This window comes from Gymnogyps californianus, chromosome 1, assembly GCF_018139145.2.
Source record: "Gymnogyps californianus isolate 813 chromosome 1, ASM1813914v2, whole genome shotgun sequence".
Classification (NCBI taxonomy): domain Eukaryota; kingdom Metazoa; phylum Chordata; class Aves; order Accipitriformes; family Cathartidae; genus Gymnogyps; species Gymnogyps californianus.
This window is the reverse complement of record NC_059471.1, coordinates 30,507,914-30,523,891: the sequence shown is the minus strand read 5'-3', so window position 1 is coordinate 30,523,891 and position 15,978 is coordinate 30,507,914. Positions and strand designations below refer to the sequence as shown.

General features: G+C 42.0%; 1 protein-coding gene across 1 annotated transcript; it reads left to right on the top strand.

The window, feature by feature from the left end:
- Positions 1-2,656: 2,656 nt before the first annotated feature.
- Positions 2,657-15,580, top strand: CDADC1 (cytidine and dCMP deaminase domain containing 1). Its single transcript, XM_050909977.1, has 9 exons — positions 2,657-2,735; positions 5,915-6,009; positions 7,563-7,740; positions 8,577-9,155; positions 11,222-11,271; positions 12,358-12,527; positions 13,062-13,251; positions 13,898-13,958; positions 15,275-15,580. Exons 1-9 carry the CDS (start codon positions 2,657-2,659, stop codon positions 15,346-15,348), a joined length of 1,476 nt encoding a protein of 491 aa, XP_050765934.1. The 3' UTR covers positions 15,349-15,580.
- Positions 15,581-15,978: the final 398 nt, after the last annotated feature.

Genomic DNA, 15,978 nt, shown 5'->3' with positions numbered 1-15,978 from the left:
TTCTTGCTCCCCCTGCACCATTTGCAGCTGAGCCACCTGTTGCAGAAAATAACTTTCTGGGACCCCCTTCCAGTCTGGCTGACCCGTCCAGGCAAAGGTAAACCACCACTGAACTCTGAAACTATATTCTTAGCCACCACATGAGACCCCCAAAATTGTTTCCCAGCTAACCACAGTTGTTCAGAGCGCCAACACAACCCAAACATCACAGTTTTAGAGCAGTTCCTAGGAGTGGGGATACGAGGCAGCAGACAAATTGTTTATTTTGCGTCGGCATGAAGTGGTATGTCAGTCTTGGGCTTCTTCCTGCTTCTCTCACACTTCCATAGCAGTACGCAAATACTGATTTCTCTTCAGAGGGTAAAATACCATGTACAATTAAACCACATCTGAGTTAAGTACAAAGAAATTAAAATACATTAAACATGGCACTTGCACAAACACCCACAACCATAACTTTCGGGGGGAGATGACTTTCACAAGCATTTTTTTTTCTGCACTGTTTCCCTGGCAAAGAGTCCAAACTTTGGGGCCAGCACTTCTGAGACAGGGTGATACTGCCTCTCCGTTGAGGCCCAGCTACTTCAGGAGCACCATCAAATGCATCCTGATTTAATGTTCCTGGAAACATCACAAGGGCAACTTCAGCTGCATTATCAGATCTTCCTCTGAACAGTCATTACTTTTCACAGAGTTCCTAGGGAGGAAAAAAAACATTCTGCCCTTGAATCCCACATGCATCACTTCAGGAAAATAGCCTCTTGCCAGAGAAAAAGAAGGGGAAACCCAAGCAGCACACTAATTAGGGGATGTTAACATCACCTCAGCTGTGCAGCAGATTTGCCTGCCAGTACCTTGTCTGTTCATCTCTCCACAGCATTGTCAAGAGATTCGACCCACAAAAACAAGGCAAAAAGTCTGAGTGTCCTTCTGTGGGCACTGGGTTCCTTCTGAAAGCCTGCTCTCTGAGAATTATTTCCTGGAAAAGGACTTGAGTATTTATTTTTTAATGATTGCAACATACAAGTGATTCTCCTCCTCTTTTTTTTTTTACTCCAGACTCTGTCCACAGCCCTTCTGGGACCATAAGACTTCATGTACTTTTAACTGATACCTCAACCACTTTCAGGGATGCATCACATTTCTTCCACAAACCATTAATTGTTTCTTTATAAATGTACACAGTTTTGGGATGAAGTAACTCCCTTGTATTAAGTTTCAAAATCTTGAAGCTATTGCATATTACGGTCCCTTTTGTAATCAGTAAGAATTATCCAGTTAATTACAAGTCATTCTCTTCATAGAAGAAAAGATATTAAATATGAAGTCTGGGTATATTCTAATTTAATTTCCATTAACCTGTTTTAGCCCATGAACAGAGGCAGTCAAATCCCATCAAACTAGCTCATCTTTCAGGAGCGCAATGCCTTTATATCCAAGAGGCAAATATACCCTTAATTATTGACTCAAAGCAAGACAAAAATTGTTTAAAAAAAAAAAACCACCCAAAACAACAACAAAAAAACCACGGAAACAAAGAAACAAACAAAAAAAACCCCAACCCTTTTCTGCTCTCTTCCAACCTTTCTCTCACCATGGCCTTGGTTAGTCAAAGTAGCAATCCCAGAGCCAGTCTTCCCGAGCCTGAACATCGATTCATACACGAAGAAGAGTTTTGGTCTAGTCACAGCAGCCACAACACATACGTTAGAAGTTGAAAAAAAGATCTATTTTCGTAGCTTGCTCTACACTGACAAGGCCTTGCTAATTTTCCTACACAGGTGTAATCACCATATAATAAACCTGCACTGGAAAGACACAGTTTCTACCAACAAAATAATGCTTGGGGAAGCTCTGCTCTTGTTCCCCAGAGGAAGCAAGTAGCATGGGTGAAATGATGAATTTTACTGGTGTAACATCTCTCTTGAAGAACGGTTGTGCTGCAGCAACAACAGAAAGGAACATGATTTTTCACACACTTAACCAAGGTAGTTAAAACTAGCAAAACATTTAGCAGCGCGCGAGAGAGATGACCCCAACAAACAGAAAGCCTCATGCTACAAGCCACTTGTTTGGAAAGCCGGCTGCAGAAGCAACTTCTGTGTCGGGGAGCAGACGCTGGCCTAGTCCCGGGGTCCCGGCCAGGGTGCCCCCTCGAATCCCTTTTTTGCCCGCGGGCTTGGATTTTCCCCGGGAGGCCACCAAGGGCCAGGCCGTGGAAGGAAGGCCCGAGCCGGGGCCCCGGTGCAGGGGGCTGACGCTCCCCCTGACGCCGCATCGCGGTGGGCAGAGGTCAGCACGACAGCCACCGCCGAGGCCCCCCGGGGGATGAAATCCCGCTGGAGAGACCGGGGTGCTAGGGTGTAGGTCAACGTTAAAATCCCGTTACGGAGGACGGAGCCCGCCTCTCGCCGGCAGCCGCCGCCGCGCCTCAGCCGCCAGCCCGCCCCGTCAGGACAAGCCCCTCCCTCTCCTTCCACTCCCGCTTCCTATTGGCCGAGGAGCCCGCCCGTCAGCGGCGGTTGCCATGCGGACGCCTCCGCCGCGGCGACGCCCTGAGGGAGGAGCGGGACCGCCATGGGGGCGGGGCGGGGGAGGTGGGGGGCACCGGGAGGCACCGGCACCCGCACCCGTACCCGCACCGGCACCGGCACCGATGCACGGCGCAGAGGAAGCAGTGGCGTCCGGGGGGCCGCGGGTGAGCGCGGCGAGCACGCAGACCGACAGCATGGCCGGTGAGCGCTGTCCCGTGCCCGCCGTGGGGGGCCTGGCTGCGGGGGGCTGGGCCGGGGCCTGTCCCGGCTGTGAGGGAGCCGCGACCTCGCCGCGGTGGGGAGCGGGCGCTGACGGCTGGCCGGGAGGGCGGGGGTCTTGCGCTGACCGGCCTTTCGCGGGTCTCTTCTCGCCCACCGGGTGCTTCGAGGTGTTTAACGAAATGCTCGGAACCGTCCGGTTTGTCCTCTCCTCAGGGCGCTTGTAAGGCTCTTCCGTCCCCGGGGCTGTTCGGAGAGCTCCTGCCTTCCCCCTCCTCAGCTGCTATTTCATGGAGTGCTCCTGCCCGTTACAGACAATGCAATAAAGTGTCCCCCCCGCCCCCTGCTTGCCTGCGCTCTTATTCAGAAGGCCTTTTGATAACATATGCTTGTATTTTGCATTTCCCCCCGTCAAAATGATTTCTTTTTCCAGTTCTATACCATGTGTATTTAATGTGTATAAAATGTAATGTGCATAAAAATGCTTGCCTTCTGAGGGGTGTTCTTACTAACCCCTATAGCAGGGCCCATGTACCAATTTAGTAGAGAGCAACTTTCTCACGAGGCTGGGGATGCCCAGATGAAGCGGATTTTGATAGATTTCATATATCCCATCGCTGCAGTCCCAGGGGAGTGGTGTGTACATACAGATCGCCCATGGGCTGTATGTATAGCTCTCAGACTGAGGACCACAACAGGGCTGCCAGGTCTCCTTGATGGGTAAATGGGTTTTGTTTCATCCTAGTTTTATGAAAATCCTGCTTCCAAGCAAGCAAAGAAGATGAACTCTGAAAATGGTTTCTAGTTTCCTTTTCCCCGACAGGAGAATTGTCACTGATTTCCTCCTCCTTGATGGTGTCAAAGCACAGGATTAGTTTCATACTTGTAAGATGACTTCTTACAAGCCTTTCAGACTTTGAACTAGGGACTCCTATGTTGCAACCGTGGCATAATCCTGTATCTGAGCCATGTCCGGATGGGCAGTGCCCTGCTCCTTTTTGCTTGCAAGTGAAGGAGCAGCAGGGTTTTCAACACTGGCCTTCACAGCATGCTTTCCCTAGAGCATGCCTTGCCTCACGGGAGCGAGATCCCTAAAATCATAGCTTTGTGTAAAGTAGGGAAGCTGTGAGAACTTGATGCATCTGAAAAGAGCGCTCCTTTCATATACGGTTTTGCTCTCAGTAGCAAAGAGCCTGATTCCTTTTCTTCCTCAATCTTCTGTAGTTGCTTTAAATTCTGTAAGATGTCTTCTACCTTTTTTTCCAGGCCGCTTTAATCGGTATTCTCTTCACCCTGTTGAACTTAAGGGAACATTTAACTGCGTAACTGAATAATGATGCGGATACATAGAAATGATAACTGTGACCACAGGTCTTCCCTTTTTCATCGTAATATTCTCCTGCTTCTCATTATAAATTCACGTCAATTCACAACAGCGTTGTGAACCAGTACGTTCTTCAGTTTGTTTCCCATGTGTTTGACAGGTCACATTCAGATTAGGTCCAAGAAAACAAACAGTAATTCAAACTTGTTTCTGTTGTATTCTGTTTTAAATCTACTCTGTATGCCAAATCGTAATCCGTTTTAGAAAACATGACAGTATACGTGTGAGTTGGTATAAATTGCACTAGTTATTTTAGCTTGCCATTTGGGAACTGTACATGTGTGTGCTACAACAGGAGTGAACAGGGGCTGTAATGAGAATGAACACAAATGCCCATTTAAGAAAACAAATTCTACTTGTTTAGATGTGGCTTGTAGACTTACAGTTTGTTTTTAGTACAAGTGATGACAAATCTTCATGTGCGCTGCTTGCCATGTACGTTTCTAGCACACGTATGTGACTGTGCTAACCAGGTGCTCCTTGCAGTGCTTGTGCATAGTGGGACAGCATCGCTGGACAGCCTAAGGAGTAGTAGACAGCGTGGCATCAGATGGTGCTGCTGAGAGGTCTATAGTTGCTTTCCAAAATCACACTTCTGTGTGAAAAAAGCTGCTAAAATACTGGATTAAAATGGTATTCCAGTCATGGATTGCATATGTTTATCTGCTGTCCTAATTGTTTGGGTTCACAGACATGTCATTAAACTAACCCTCTCTCCCACTGAAGCAATCTTAGTGTCTGATTATATCTCTTCCAAACTACTGCAACTACTTAAAGAAATGTTTTTCTCTATTCTATTCTTGCCTCTGCCTTTTCCTCCTTTGCAAAAACTTTAACGTTTGCGGGAAGGGATAAAAACAGAAATAATACTATTGTCAGACAGCACACGTGAGACCTGCAGAGGAATATGTGTTCATTACAGCTCTCTGTAAGCACCCCTGAAATAGGGACTGGAGCTTTTTCGAAGACTTAATTAACTTCTTGCCCAGTGTGAGGCAAGACAGCTTTACATCTGGAATGGTGCAAGAATTAGTGAGCAATGCAATACTTCCTTCTTTTTCATTTGTGGGACACTCGGTAATGCTGAGCACTGGCCCTCACAGGACCATGTCCAGATTTTGAGTAGAAGCACAACACAGCACAAGGTGGTGTTCCGAGAAGGGATTCTTTGCTACCCCTTTGGTTATTTAGTCAGAAGTGACAGCCTGAGCAGTATGTTTAAATTTTTCTGAAAATCTAACCAAAATTTAAGCAGACTGTAAAAATCCAGAAGCAGGTTTCTCTAGAACTGATGTAACGGGAAGGTTTCACAATGGCTAATCCACTCTTGCTGTGGGTGTCAGTTTAAGATCATGATGCTTGCCTAGATATTTTTGCTCTCTTCTGGAGTGAGCCTGAAGCTGAATCACAAGCTATGTCTCAAATTTCTGTAAGCATCTGTGAATCATTTGAGCACATTAAGTTATGTGGGATCTGATCTGTGATTTCTGCTCTTCACCTCTGAGTAGAATTAACTCGCTGAATTTCAGTGAAAGTTTCACCACTTTCTCTTGTTGCACAAATCTGATCTCTGCATCCAGATGTGAGCATTCTGAGTTGACAACTACTGCCCTGAAGAGGACAGTGTGGATTTAGCTGCTGTAATAGCAGAAGTGATTCATGAACCAGCTTCTGTAGCAGCTGTGGTGTAGAAGACTTGGAAAATATTGTTCAACAATGTGGGGTTTCTTTATAAATATTCTTTAATAAATACTACTTTTTTTTCTTCTAATGACAGGTCAAATGCCAAGACTTTCTAAGGTCAATCTTTTTACTTTGTTCAGTCTCTGGATGGAGCTCTTTCCCTCGGCTGAGCAACAGAAAAAATCACAGGTAAAATGTCTACGTTTACCGTTAATTGGTCTTTCTGAACAGATGCTAATAGCTCCTGCAGTGAATTTAACCTAACTGCTCTTTACATGACAGATATTCCAGAGGGGGAAAAAAAAAGGCTGATAAACGTTTTTAAAATATTTCTTAGAAGTAGAAAAAAATCCACTGGTGGGAGAAAAATAGCAAAATTGTTAAATAGCATGCTATTTCTGAAAAACTTTGAAAGGCAAGGTATACCCCTGACAGGTGAAGCAAACAGTAAAAAATGCTGGTGGGTATTTTGAAGAGCGTAACAAAGGAGGCATGGTGTATACTGTGCACTTCTTAGTATATACTAATTATAACTTTAAAATCAGTGTGGTTGATGGTGTAGAGATATTCTTTAAAATGTCGATGGTCATGATTGTAGAAGAGTTCTCTTGTACAGTGGAGGTGCACAGAACTACTTGAAACGTTTGCTGGTCAAGAACTTGTAGATAACTAACTTAGTGACAATGAAAAGAAACCGTCCTTGAGAACAGGTCTTCTAAGTAGCTGCCAGTTACACTTCAAAGTAGAGGGGCATTTTCAGAGTGTCCTGGAACAGGGTGTTTCCTTTTGTGATCAGAGTTCTTATTGTGCTCTTTAAAATGATTACTACTTTGTGCAGAGCATACCCATGTGCTAAGATCCATAGCACAGATATCAGCCAGGACAAGAAAAGATAGGAAAATAATTTGAGTGACAATTAGGCCTGATTTTCAGAGGTGGTATGTCCCAGACTAGATCTGAAAGAGGGATAGATGAGCAGCCCCATACAGACTTCAAAAGCAGTTTCAAATTTAGTAATTCAGTTAGGAATGGCACTTGGGTTATATGTAGGGCTTTAGTACAGCCTCATTTCTGTAACCGCAAAGAAATTGAATAATTTACAGATCTAAGGCAACAGTGTTCTGGTAGCAGCTGGATTGCATAATGAGATCTGTTTCACCAGCTTCATCAAACTAGCCTGTATCCAGTTTCCTCACAATACGTGGGAATCCAGATGTAAGAGCTCTTGTCTGTGGTATGCAGACTTTTTCCATAGAAGATTCTTTAGAACCAGGATTCATTTCTATAAATGAAGAGACAGAAATACAGCTAGAGAAGCTATTGGCTCCCAGGATGGTCAAGCTTAAGACAGAAATTAAATTCATGAGCATTTCCAGATGCTGGATGATTCAGAGGGGTTTTCAGCTATAATTGACAGAATTTTCTATGCTGCTTCTGAGTTTTGTTATGGGCAAAGCAATGACCAGAAAAATCAGGAATTTGCGACAAGTCCCTATTTGAAGTTTGACAGGGGCACAGCACTCTGGTATTAACAGGCACATGTAGAAACCACAAAAAAAAAAAATACTGCTTAGGGGAAGTGTAACAGAGATTGTTTAATGATTCATATTACGATTTGTACTGAAGAGCTATATGCTCTGATCCTGGCTCATTACTGTTACCCAGGGAAGAGATGTAACATCTCTATGGATTGATGTTGAAAAAAAGTAAAATAATAGTAATAGTAATGCATTTTTCTGTAGGTAAAGAAGAGTGGTCTAGTTGTGGTGAAAAACACGAAGATTATTGGTCTTCATTGTTCCAGTACAGACTTGCATGCTGGCCAGATTGCACTCATTAAACACGGATCAAGACTTAAAAACTGTGATCTTTATTTTTCCAGAAAACCATGTTCGACTTGTTTAAAAATGATTGTAAACGGTAAGCAATGACTGTGGTAGAGTAGGAGTAAATGTTATGCTTGTGGTTGGTGGTATCAGAAAGCCTGTTTTCTCTTTGGACTGTGCCATTGTGAATGCCAATCCCTAACTTGTGTAGCCTGCACTGATATTCTCCACAAGGCTGAAAACAGTACTGAATGTGCATTGCCTGGAGCTGATGATCAAGAAACTAGAGTTTGCTACTGAGACCCTATTTCTCTGTGCAACTATTATTATTGGTGGTGCTTGTCTCTTGGTTGGAATGCACTGCTGAGATTCTGACATACCTGTTGCACTTTGCCAGAGCAACCCTAAGCCTGATGACTAGGCCTAGATTGCTACGTTTTCCCTTGCCCTCCCATTGCTTGTCAGTGGCACCAGAGGAAGGGTATGTTTTATGCAGAAATCACAGGGAGTACTTTAGGGTTTCCTTTTCCCAAGTGAGATGAAGACAAGTCAGATTATTCACTTCCTGAAATGGGATCTGCTGGTACAGCCCTTCTGCAAGTATTGGTTTTTAATCTCAGCAGCAACTTCTATTAGTGCTAACTTTTTTATGCGGTGTTAATGTATCTGTTGTAGGTAAGATGCAAAATTAGGCTGCCACAAAGATCTTAGAACTTAGGAAATTCCAATTTTTGTCTATAGTCTGATTATCAAGTCTGATAAGCTCTTGATACTCATATATGCTAGCATTTTTGTTGTCCAGACGCCACTGAAACAGCACTCATGGCCTTGAAAGAGTAAAAACAGGGTTAGGCAATAGTGTGTTGAAAACAAGGTTTATGTTCCACTGTGCTTGCATGGTTCCTTTTGCTGCATTATCTTCTCTTCCAGCTGGGGTGAACAGGATTTCTTACTGGCCTGCAGATCCTGAAATCAGCTTGCAGAATGAGGCGTCCAATCCCATGACTACTGATGATGCAAAGCTAGATGCCAAAGCAGTAGAAAGACTCAAGTCAAATAGTCGTGCTCGTGTGTGTGTGTTGCTTCAGCCCTTGGTGTGCTATATGGTGCAATTTGTTGAAGAAACTTCCACTAAGTTTGATTTTATTCAAAAAATAGCAAAATCTCAACGTGACTCAAATACTGACTTTTATACTGCATGTAGACAAGAGAGAATAAAAGAGTATGAAAGTTTATTCCTAATTTCAAATGAGGAAACGCACAAGCAAATATTGATGACAATAGGACTGGAGAACCTCTGTGAAAATCCGTACTTCAGCAACCTTAGGCAAAATATGAAAGATCTTGTCTTGGTCTTGGCGACAGTGGCTGCCAGTGTCCCTGTCTTTGGGTGCTTTGGATTTTACAACAGTGAACCACGGCGAACAAATGAAACAGACCATCAGGGTTTGCCCCAAGAAATTGCAAGGCACTGTATGATACAAGCCAGACTACTTGCGTATCGGACAGGTGAGTTGTTACAGTAGTGGAGGAAGAATGGGTCTCATGAGTAGAGCGAGTTCCTGATTTCAGTCTTACTTCTTCCAAATATTTCCTTGAGCAAGCTGCTGAATTCCATTCCTACATCTGTGAAACAGGAGCAGCAGTAGTAGTAAAAACTCCACAGGGGTACATACTATTGTGTGTGAAAGCACTGAGCTTTCCAAGGGAAAATCAGGGCAGGTATTTCACATACAGTGCTAGCAAAGCCTGCCCTGACAACGTGTCCAACACCCATCTGAAAATAGAATACAATGACATTTAAATTCTTCAAGCTGCTCTGAGGCTCTTTTTTATGGAGGTTTCACAAGATGTTTCTGTTATCAAATAAGTGCCAATATTTTAAGCATATTATGTACACTTCTTCAGAAAAGAGCAGCGAAATAGTATCCTTCCAGTAGGGCATTAAGTACAGTTATATTAAGTTTCCTAGTTCCAATCTTATTAGTGAAAGTGATTATCTATCTGATGGGGGTTTTCTTTGCAAAGATGCTGGAGTTTTGATGTACAGGCTTTCAGGATGGAAGAGTAGTTATTGACTATCTTCTGATACAGATGTCTTCTGTTAGCTACTTTATTCTGTCTGGGTAGCAATGCAGTAAACTGGTAAGTTCTTCCAGAGAACAGAATATGTAGACTTAAAACTTGGTGGTACTCCTCAGTGATGTTTTTTTCATCTAGATAGGCTAGTTGCTTTTTTAAAACCCTTGTAAACAAATAAATACTACATATTTAAAGCTTAAAACAAAACTAATCCTACGACATGCACACACAAAACCAACCTATCAAGTCAGGTGCTGAATGTGCCTTTTGACTTATTCAGACTTTGTTATTTGTAAAGGCGAATCTTCATATTTTAGAACCTTTCCTCCCCCCCGCCCCCGGGTACCCTTCGCAAATTTGGTCACCAAAAGTTGCAGACGAGATTGCGTTTTTAGAAGTAATTCAGAAGTTTCGTGGAACCGGTTATGAGTTTTTTGTACAACTGCTGTTGTACAGAGCAAGATAGAGCGACCAAGCTTGAGTACTCATTCTTGGGGCAGCAAAATTCAGTTTTATCTGTGCTGTTCAGCCTGGACTCAGGTCTGGTTTTTGAGCAAACTCTTATTCCACTTTAGTCCTGTAATGAAATGAAAATAAATAACAGCGCGCACACACATATTTAGATGCTTTACATTATTATATAGGTGGATATAAGGGGAGCAAGATCATAGGATGTTTTCTATGCTGGCTTAATATACATCAGTGACTAACAAATATGCAGAATATAAATAAAGTCAGCCCTCATAAAACATATCTTTGGCAGAAAAGACCCTCTTTGAGTGTTTGTATATGGTAGTGATACTAAGGATGATGGAAGTGGTTAATTGAAACAGCAACTTCTACAATATTAATCACTGGAAGCCTGAAACATTTTTTGCTCCTTGATATGCTCTGTTTTAACTGGTCAAGGCTCTCATCAGTAGCTACTGGGGAAGATTTCCAAGTTCCATAAAAATCTTCCAGGTCACATAATGAAAGTTCTGTTCCAGTTTTCCGGTGGTGGTGATAGGAAACACCCCCCAAAATCTGATTGTTAACATTTTGTCTGTGAATTAGGTATAAAATAGAACTAATTTTGATAGCAGTTCAGACCACAGAACCATAACCTTAAGGAATGGCAGAAATTAAGTAATTAAATTAAGTAGTAAACAACAAGAAGGTTTTTATCAGTTTGCCATCTCACATCAGTGAACCTGTCCACATATATTCTTGGCACATTTTCTTATCTGACATATGTATTGGTTGCTTCTTAGCATTTGTGAACAAATGTACGTAGCAAAGTCTTAGAATGGCTGGCGTTGCAGTTAAAGCACACCCGGCTTTTGCAGTAGACTCATATGACTTCAAAGCTCTTAATCTTTCTGCATTTCTTTTCTCCTGTCCACAAAGCAACAATGAATGTTATTCCTTACTCTAGGATGTCATATGTTAATGTATAGGTAACTCAGAAGTGCTTTATTTGTTATTTACTACTAAAATGTTATGTATTTTAGAGGATCATAAAACGGGAGTTGGAGCTATTATTTGGGCAGAAGAAAAATCAGTAAGTATTGAAAAAGTTACTTTTCCTTGCACTCACAATTCATACACTTGTATCTGCTTTGAGCTTGTTATTTTGCTTTAAGTTTATACACGTGTTTTTCATACACACGCACAGTGCTATAGAAAGCTTGCACTTCTCATTCTTTAGTAACTAAGTTAATGACTGGTTCATTGTTGTGCTGTCAAGATGAAGGGGAAGTATAAATGAGTTTAGTAGCTGCCACAGTGTCTCTGCCTAGCTTTTCAGTGTGCCTGCTTCCCTAGTCATTGTCAGTTATTCCAGGTGTCCTGGCCATGAAGTTTTGCCACAGCTGCTGATCAGGCAGCGTGTGCCTACTCTGCATGGTCCCTCTTTGCAGCTCTTTTTTGGAGAGGTCTCAGTGCAGTCATAGCCTGACAATCTCTTGAGGACTTTTGTTGCAGTTGAAATGCTGTCCTGGCTTTAGCACATTCCTTTTTGAATCAAAGTGATATTTTTCTACAAATATTGTCACTCTGCTTTTTCCCATGCAAACATAAAGTTTTTATTTCTTTATGTCTCTGATTATGGATGTTACCAGTCCCAGGAAGCCTCATTCTTCATGCAGCTGCAGCACACTCTTCATTTGTTTTTAGCACTTCAGTCATCAACTGCTTATTGCTGTTTTGTTTCTTGTTCTGATTTCAATTGCCAGTTACTACTTTGTCAGCCCGCTGGTCTCTGGGTCTCTTGAGAGACAGGTGAAACACAGTCTCTGGCACATCAGGGACTAACTCCAGCTGTCTTTAATTTTGTACATTGCAGAAAGCTTTTAAGGACTATATCATTCAGACTTTTTGTTCCTGCTATCAGTATTACTTGCTAAAAGGAAAGCCTCTAAAGCCTGGTGCAGTGTGTCATCTGCGGTGTTAAGTTTGCCCGTGCGGCTCCTGTGGAGCTTAATGGAAAAGCTCCATACAGACATGGAGCAGTTAGCAAGAACTGAGTTCTCTTTTAACTGCTGTAACTTGGCATGAACTGATAATGTGAAAGTATACATTGCACAACACTTTGACTTAGTACTCAGTTTAAATGTCTCCAAATTTGATGCTTTGCTTACTGTTGCAGAGAAGTTGTGATGGAACAGGAGCAATGTATTTTGTAGGCTGTGGTTACAATGCCTTTCCTGTTGGCTCTGAATATGCTGATTTTCCACACATGGATGATAAACAAAAGGATCGGGAAATCAGAAAGTTCAGATACATTATACATGCAGAGCAGAACGCCTTGACATTCAGGTAATGGGTTTATTTTTACCACAGAAACAAATGAGACAGTTCAGACACAATTGCATGACAAATGCATGATGTCACTGTGATGAAGTGTGCAACAAGATTGCAGTCTTGTTTATGCCTATGATGCAGAACTTGGATATGCATGGACACAGTCAGCTCCTGGGGTTTCTTCAGACTTCTTAAGTGAACTTGGTTTTTAAAGGATATGCACTCCAATGCATGGCAGCTATCCTTCAGATACAAGCCACTGGCTCTGCTGCCTGCTAGGACCATGCTATAACCTGAAATACAGAAGTACAGCAATTGTTGAGGCTTCCGACAGTGATATGTGTGGAGAGGTAGGATGGGTGTTTTGTTCACAGATAGTAAAACCAAACCAGATGTCGTTGTGTACTTGGGCACTTGAGTAGGAATAAGTTGCTTCTAAGAGTAGATAATACAACACTTCTTTACTTGCTCTTGTGAGGTATCAAGTTTGTCACCATTCAAAACTATCAAGATATAAACTCTGAAATTCTGTTTTCTGACTGCTTGTAGGTGTCGAGAAATAAAGCCAGATGAGAGAAGCATGATATTTGTGACGAAGTGTCCATGTGACGAATGTGTCCCTTTAATCAAAGGGGCTGGTATCAAGCAGATCTATGCAGGAGATCTTGATGCTGGAAAAAAGAAAGCAGACATATCCTATATGAAGTTTGGTGAACTTGAGAGTGTAAGCAAATTTACCGTAAGTGTCTAAATATACTATATTCTAAAAACTCTGGACAGCATTGGGGGGAGAGTGGAGCGAGCAGTCATCTGCAGCCAGCATAGAGGACTGTTTTCTTGTGCGGTTTAGTCAAGTGAGTTGAATTGAGAGGTTGCTTTGTCATGACACTAGGGAGAAGTGCTGTGCGGGCCAAGTGTGTCTGTTTTCTGTAATTTCCTTGCAAATTTCCCTCTAACTTGTTGCTGTTGTTTGAGGTGGTCTCTTCACACTCTGAAGTTCTCTCCAAGCCTTCCTGTCACAGCACAGCAGCTGATGTGGGAGATCACTGTGTGATTTTGTAGACCCTTTCAGCAGCTCCTGAAAGAGCTGCGATGAGTTTTGAAGGTGGCCAAGTCCACCTGCACTCAGGGTGCTCACCATGACCAACTGCAGCACTGTCGGTTTGAGCAGGCTTGTTTCCCCTTCTCAAGGGAGTAAATGGCCACGCATCCCTTAATAGCTTTTTATCCTCAAAACAAGTGTGTGTTGGAGGGGGAGCCCTTCATTTCCCGCCTCACTCCTAGTCATGCCTTACAGTGAAGGACTGTGGGGTACTTTTTCTTTCTCCCTTTGCTCTTTCTTCTGTCTTCTGGAATAAGTAAACTTTTTCTTCTTCTGTTACCAGTGGCAACTGAATCCATTGCACACTAATGCCCTTGAATTCCATGACCCCACAGCCAGGGAAAGTAAGTATTTTTTCATTAATTCATTTTATGACTGAAGTCAATAAGTGAGATCACGTTTTAAACAAACCTGAATCCCTCTGGGATTGATTAGTCCTAATCTTGATTTCGATTAGTTAAATTTTGCTATGAAAACTTCTCTGAGCTTTTTGAATAGATGAACTAATGGTAGGTCAAAAACATAAGCTTGTTTTAACAAATGCTTGGCATTGGCGCGCATGTTACAAAATCTAGTAATGCTATTATCAAGGTCAACAGTATGCTGTTTTGTGCATAGATCATTTCAGACTACTTTATCATGTTTTAAATTTTGTTCTATAAAGACTTTTTATATTGTGTTCTATAAAGGGTGCCATTCTTTTTCAAGAGAAATTGGACTCCTCCAAGTCATTTAAATGTGTTCTGCAGAACATTTCAGTGCTTCTTTTATGAAGTAGAATCTATGCCAATGCTTTTCTATCAACATTTATTTTTGTGTGTATATATACCAACCTATAATATAAAGGCCACAAAATCCTTGTCGACCTGCACCCCTGTAGCAAGCAAGCTGTCATCTTCTGAAAACAGAGTTTAGATGAGTCTTATGTTGAAGCCTTTTTGTGCTATAAAAGGGACCCACGATTGGCATCTACTGTCAGCTGCCAGTCCTTAAAATGTTTCTCATCCAGAGGGGAAAATAATGTGGAAAAAGAAGCTGAATAATTTTTGTGCCTCAAGCATGAAGATATGGAGCGTAAAGATAGGGAGTTGGCAGTTACTCAAAGAATTGAGCACCATGCTAGGAGCATAAAAAAGACTGAAGGTGGGTTTTGTAGCACATGAATAGCCCCATACTACAAGCTAATTCCTAACATGTAGTGAGCTAGATTAGTGGAGAAGTCTCTTTGTTAGCTATTTCCTTATGAGTCGGAGGGGAAAGGGGGGAGGGAAGGGCTCAGAGTAGCGTTTATGGCACTAGTAATCACTGCAAAATGTTAGGCCTTGTTTGTCCCTCTCTGCTAATGGTTTTTAGACGCAGCTGGAGAAAGATTCATCCTGGGATACTTTGTTTGACAACCTTTAACAGGGGTCATTTTTCTAACAGTGTTTTCTTTGAGATGGTATACTTGCATTTTCGACACTGAACTGGTTTAGGTTGCTATTTTTCCTTAGTATGTTTCTTTTACTTGATTATTGCATGTTCCTCTGTATGGGGAAGAAGACAAGCTCCCCCACCCCAACCCCCCACCCAGTGTTATTCTAGTGTGCCTGTATGTGTTGAGTATTTAGACTACGCTTACTATTGTATTAATGTTTCACATATATTTTTTTTTCTTTAGATGGGGTCCAGAAAACAAAATCAGTAGATGACCAGCAGCACCAAAACAAGAAACTGTGTCTTGGTCACTACTGAATAATTAAGCACTTCTGCAGTCTTGCTCTGTACTTTTTATAATGCAGCCTGTTTGCACTTTCAAATAAGGAAGAGTTTTATTTATTGTTTGGAAAGTGATTTTTAGAATAAGTTTATTTATGATGTCTTAAATGTTTTACAGAATTACCTGAAGGTCTTTTTAATTTAGAAGTTCCGGGGAAAAAATGCTGCTTGTAATTTCTGTGAAAGTAACTGGGTGGCTAATCATTGTTAACACATTAAAAAAAAATACTGAAAGTTTATTGCTGGTAGATCAGAGTAATAATAAAATGGTAGCTTTTTTGCTTGGTGTATGGATTGAGGGAATGGATTTCTAAGTTCTGGGCTAGCAGAATGCAGAAATAAGGCCTAGGTCTTAAAGTATGATCATCAAGGGAATCTTCTAGGAAACAGCAGATAAATAATCACTAGCAATTATTCCTGTTCCTGAAAGTGGCTTTTGCTTTTCAATTTGCTTGTATAAAGGAGACAAAGCCATTGGGATGGCAGTCGTTGCTAGGTAAGTGATTTGGATATCAAGCTTGTCTCTCATACATAACCTCTTCCAACTACCATAGCAGCAGAACTATTTTGTTTTGTGATACTTGCATTGCTGCTCTGTGTGCTTCC

Excerpts from the sequence above, each read along its gene's own strand:
- CDADC1 (XM_050909977.1), top strand. The coding sequence starts at position 2,657 with ATGCACGGCGCAGAGGAAGCAGTGGCGTCCGGGGGGCCGCGGGTGAGC. Across the intron at positions 7,741-8,576 it reads TTTAAAAATGATTGTAAACG|CTGGGGTGAACAGGATTTCT; the intron begins GTAAGCAATGAC and ends CTTCTCTTCCAG. Across the intron at positions 9,156-11,221 it reads ACTACTTGCGTATCGGACAG|AGGATCATAAAACGGGAGTT; the intron begins GTGAGTTGTTAC and ends TATGTATTTTAG.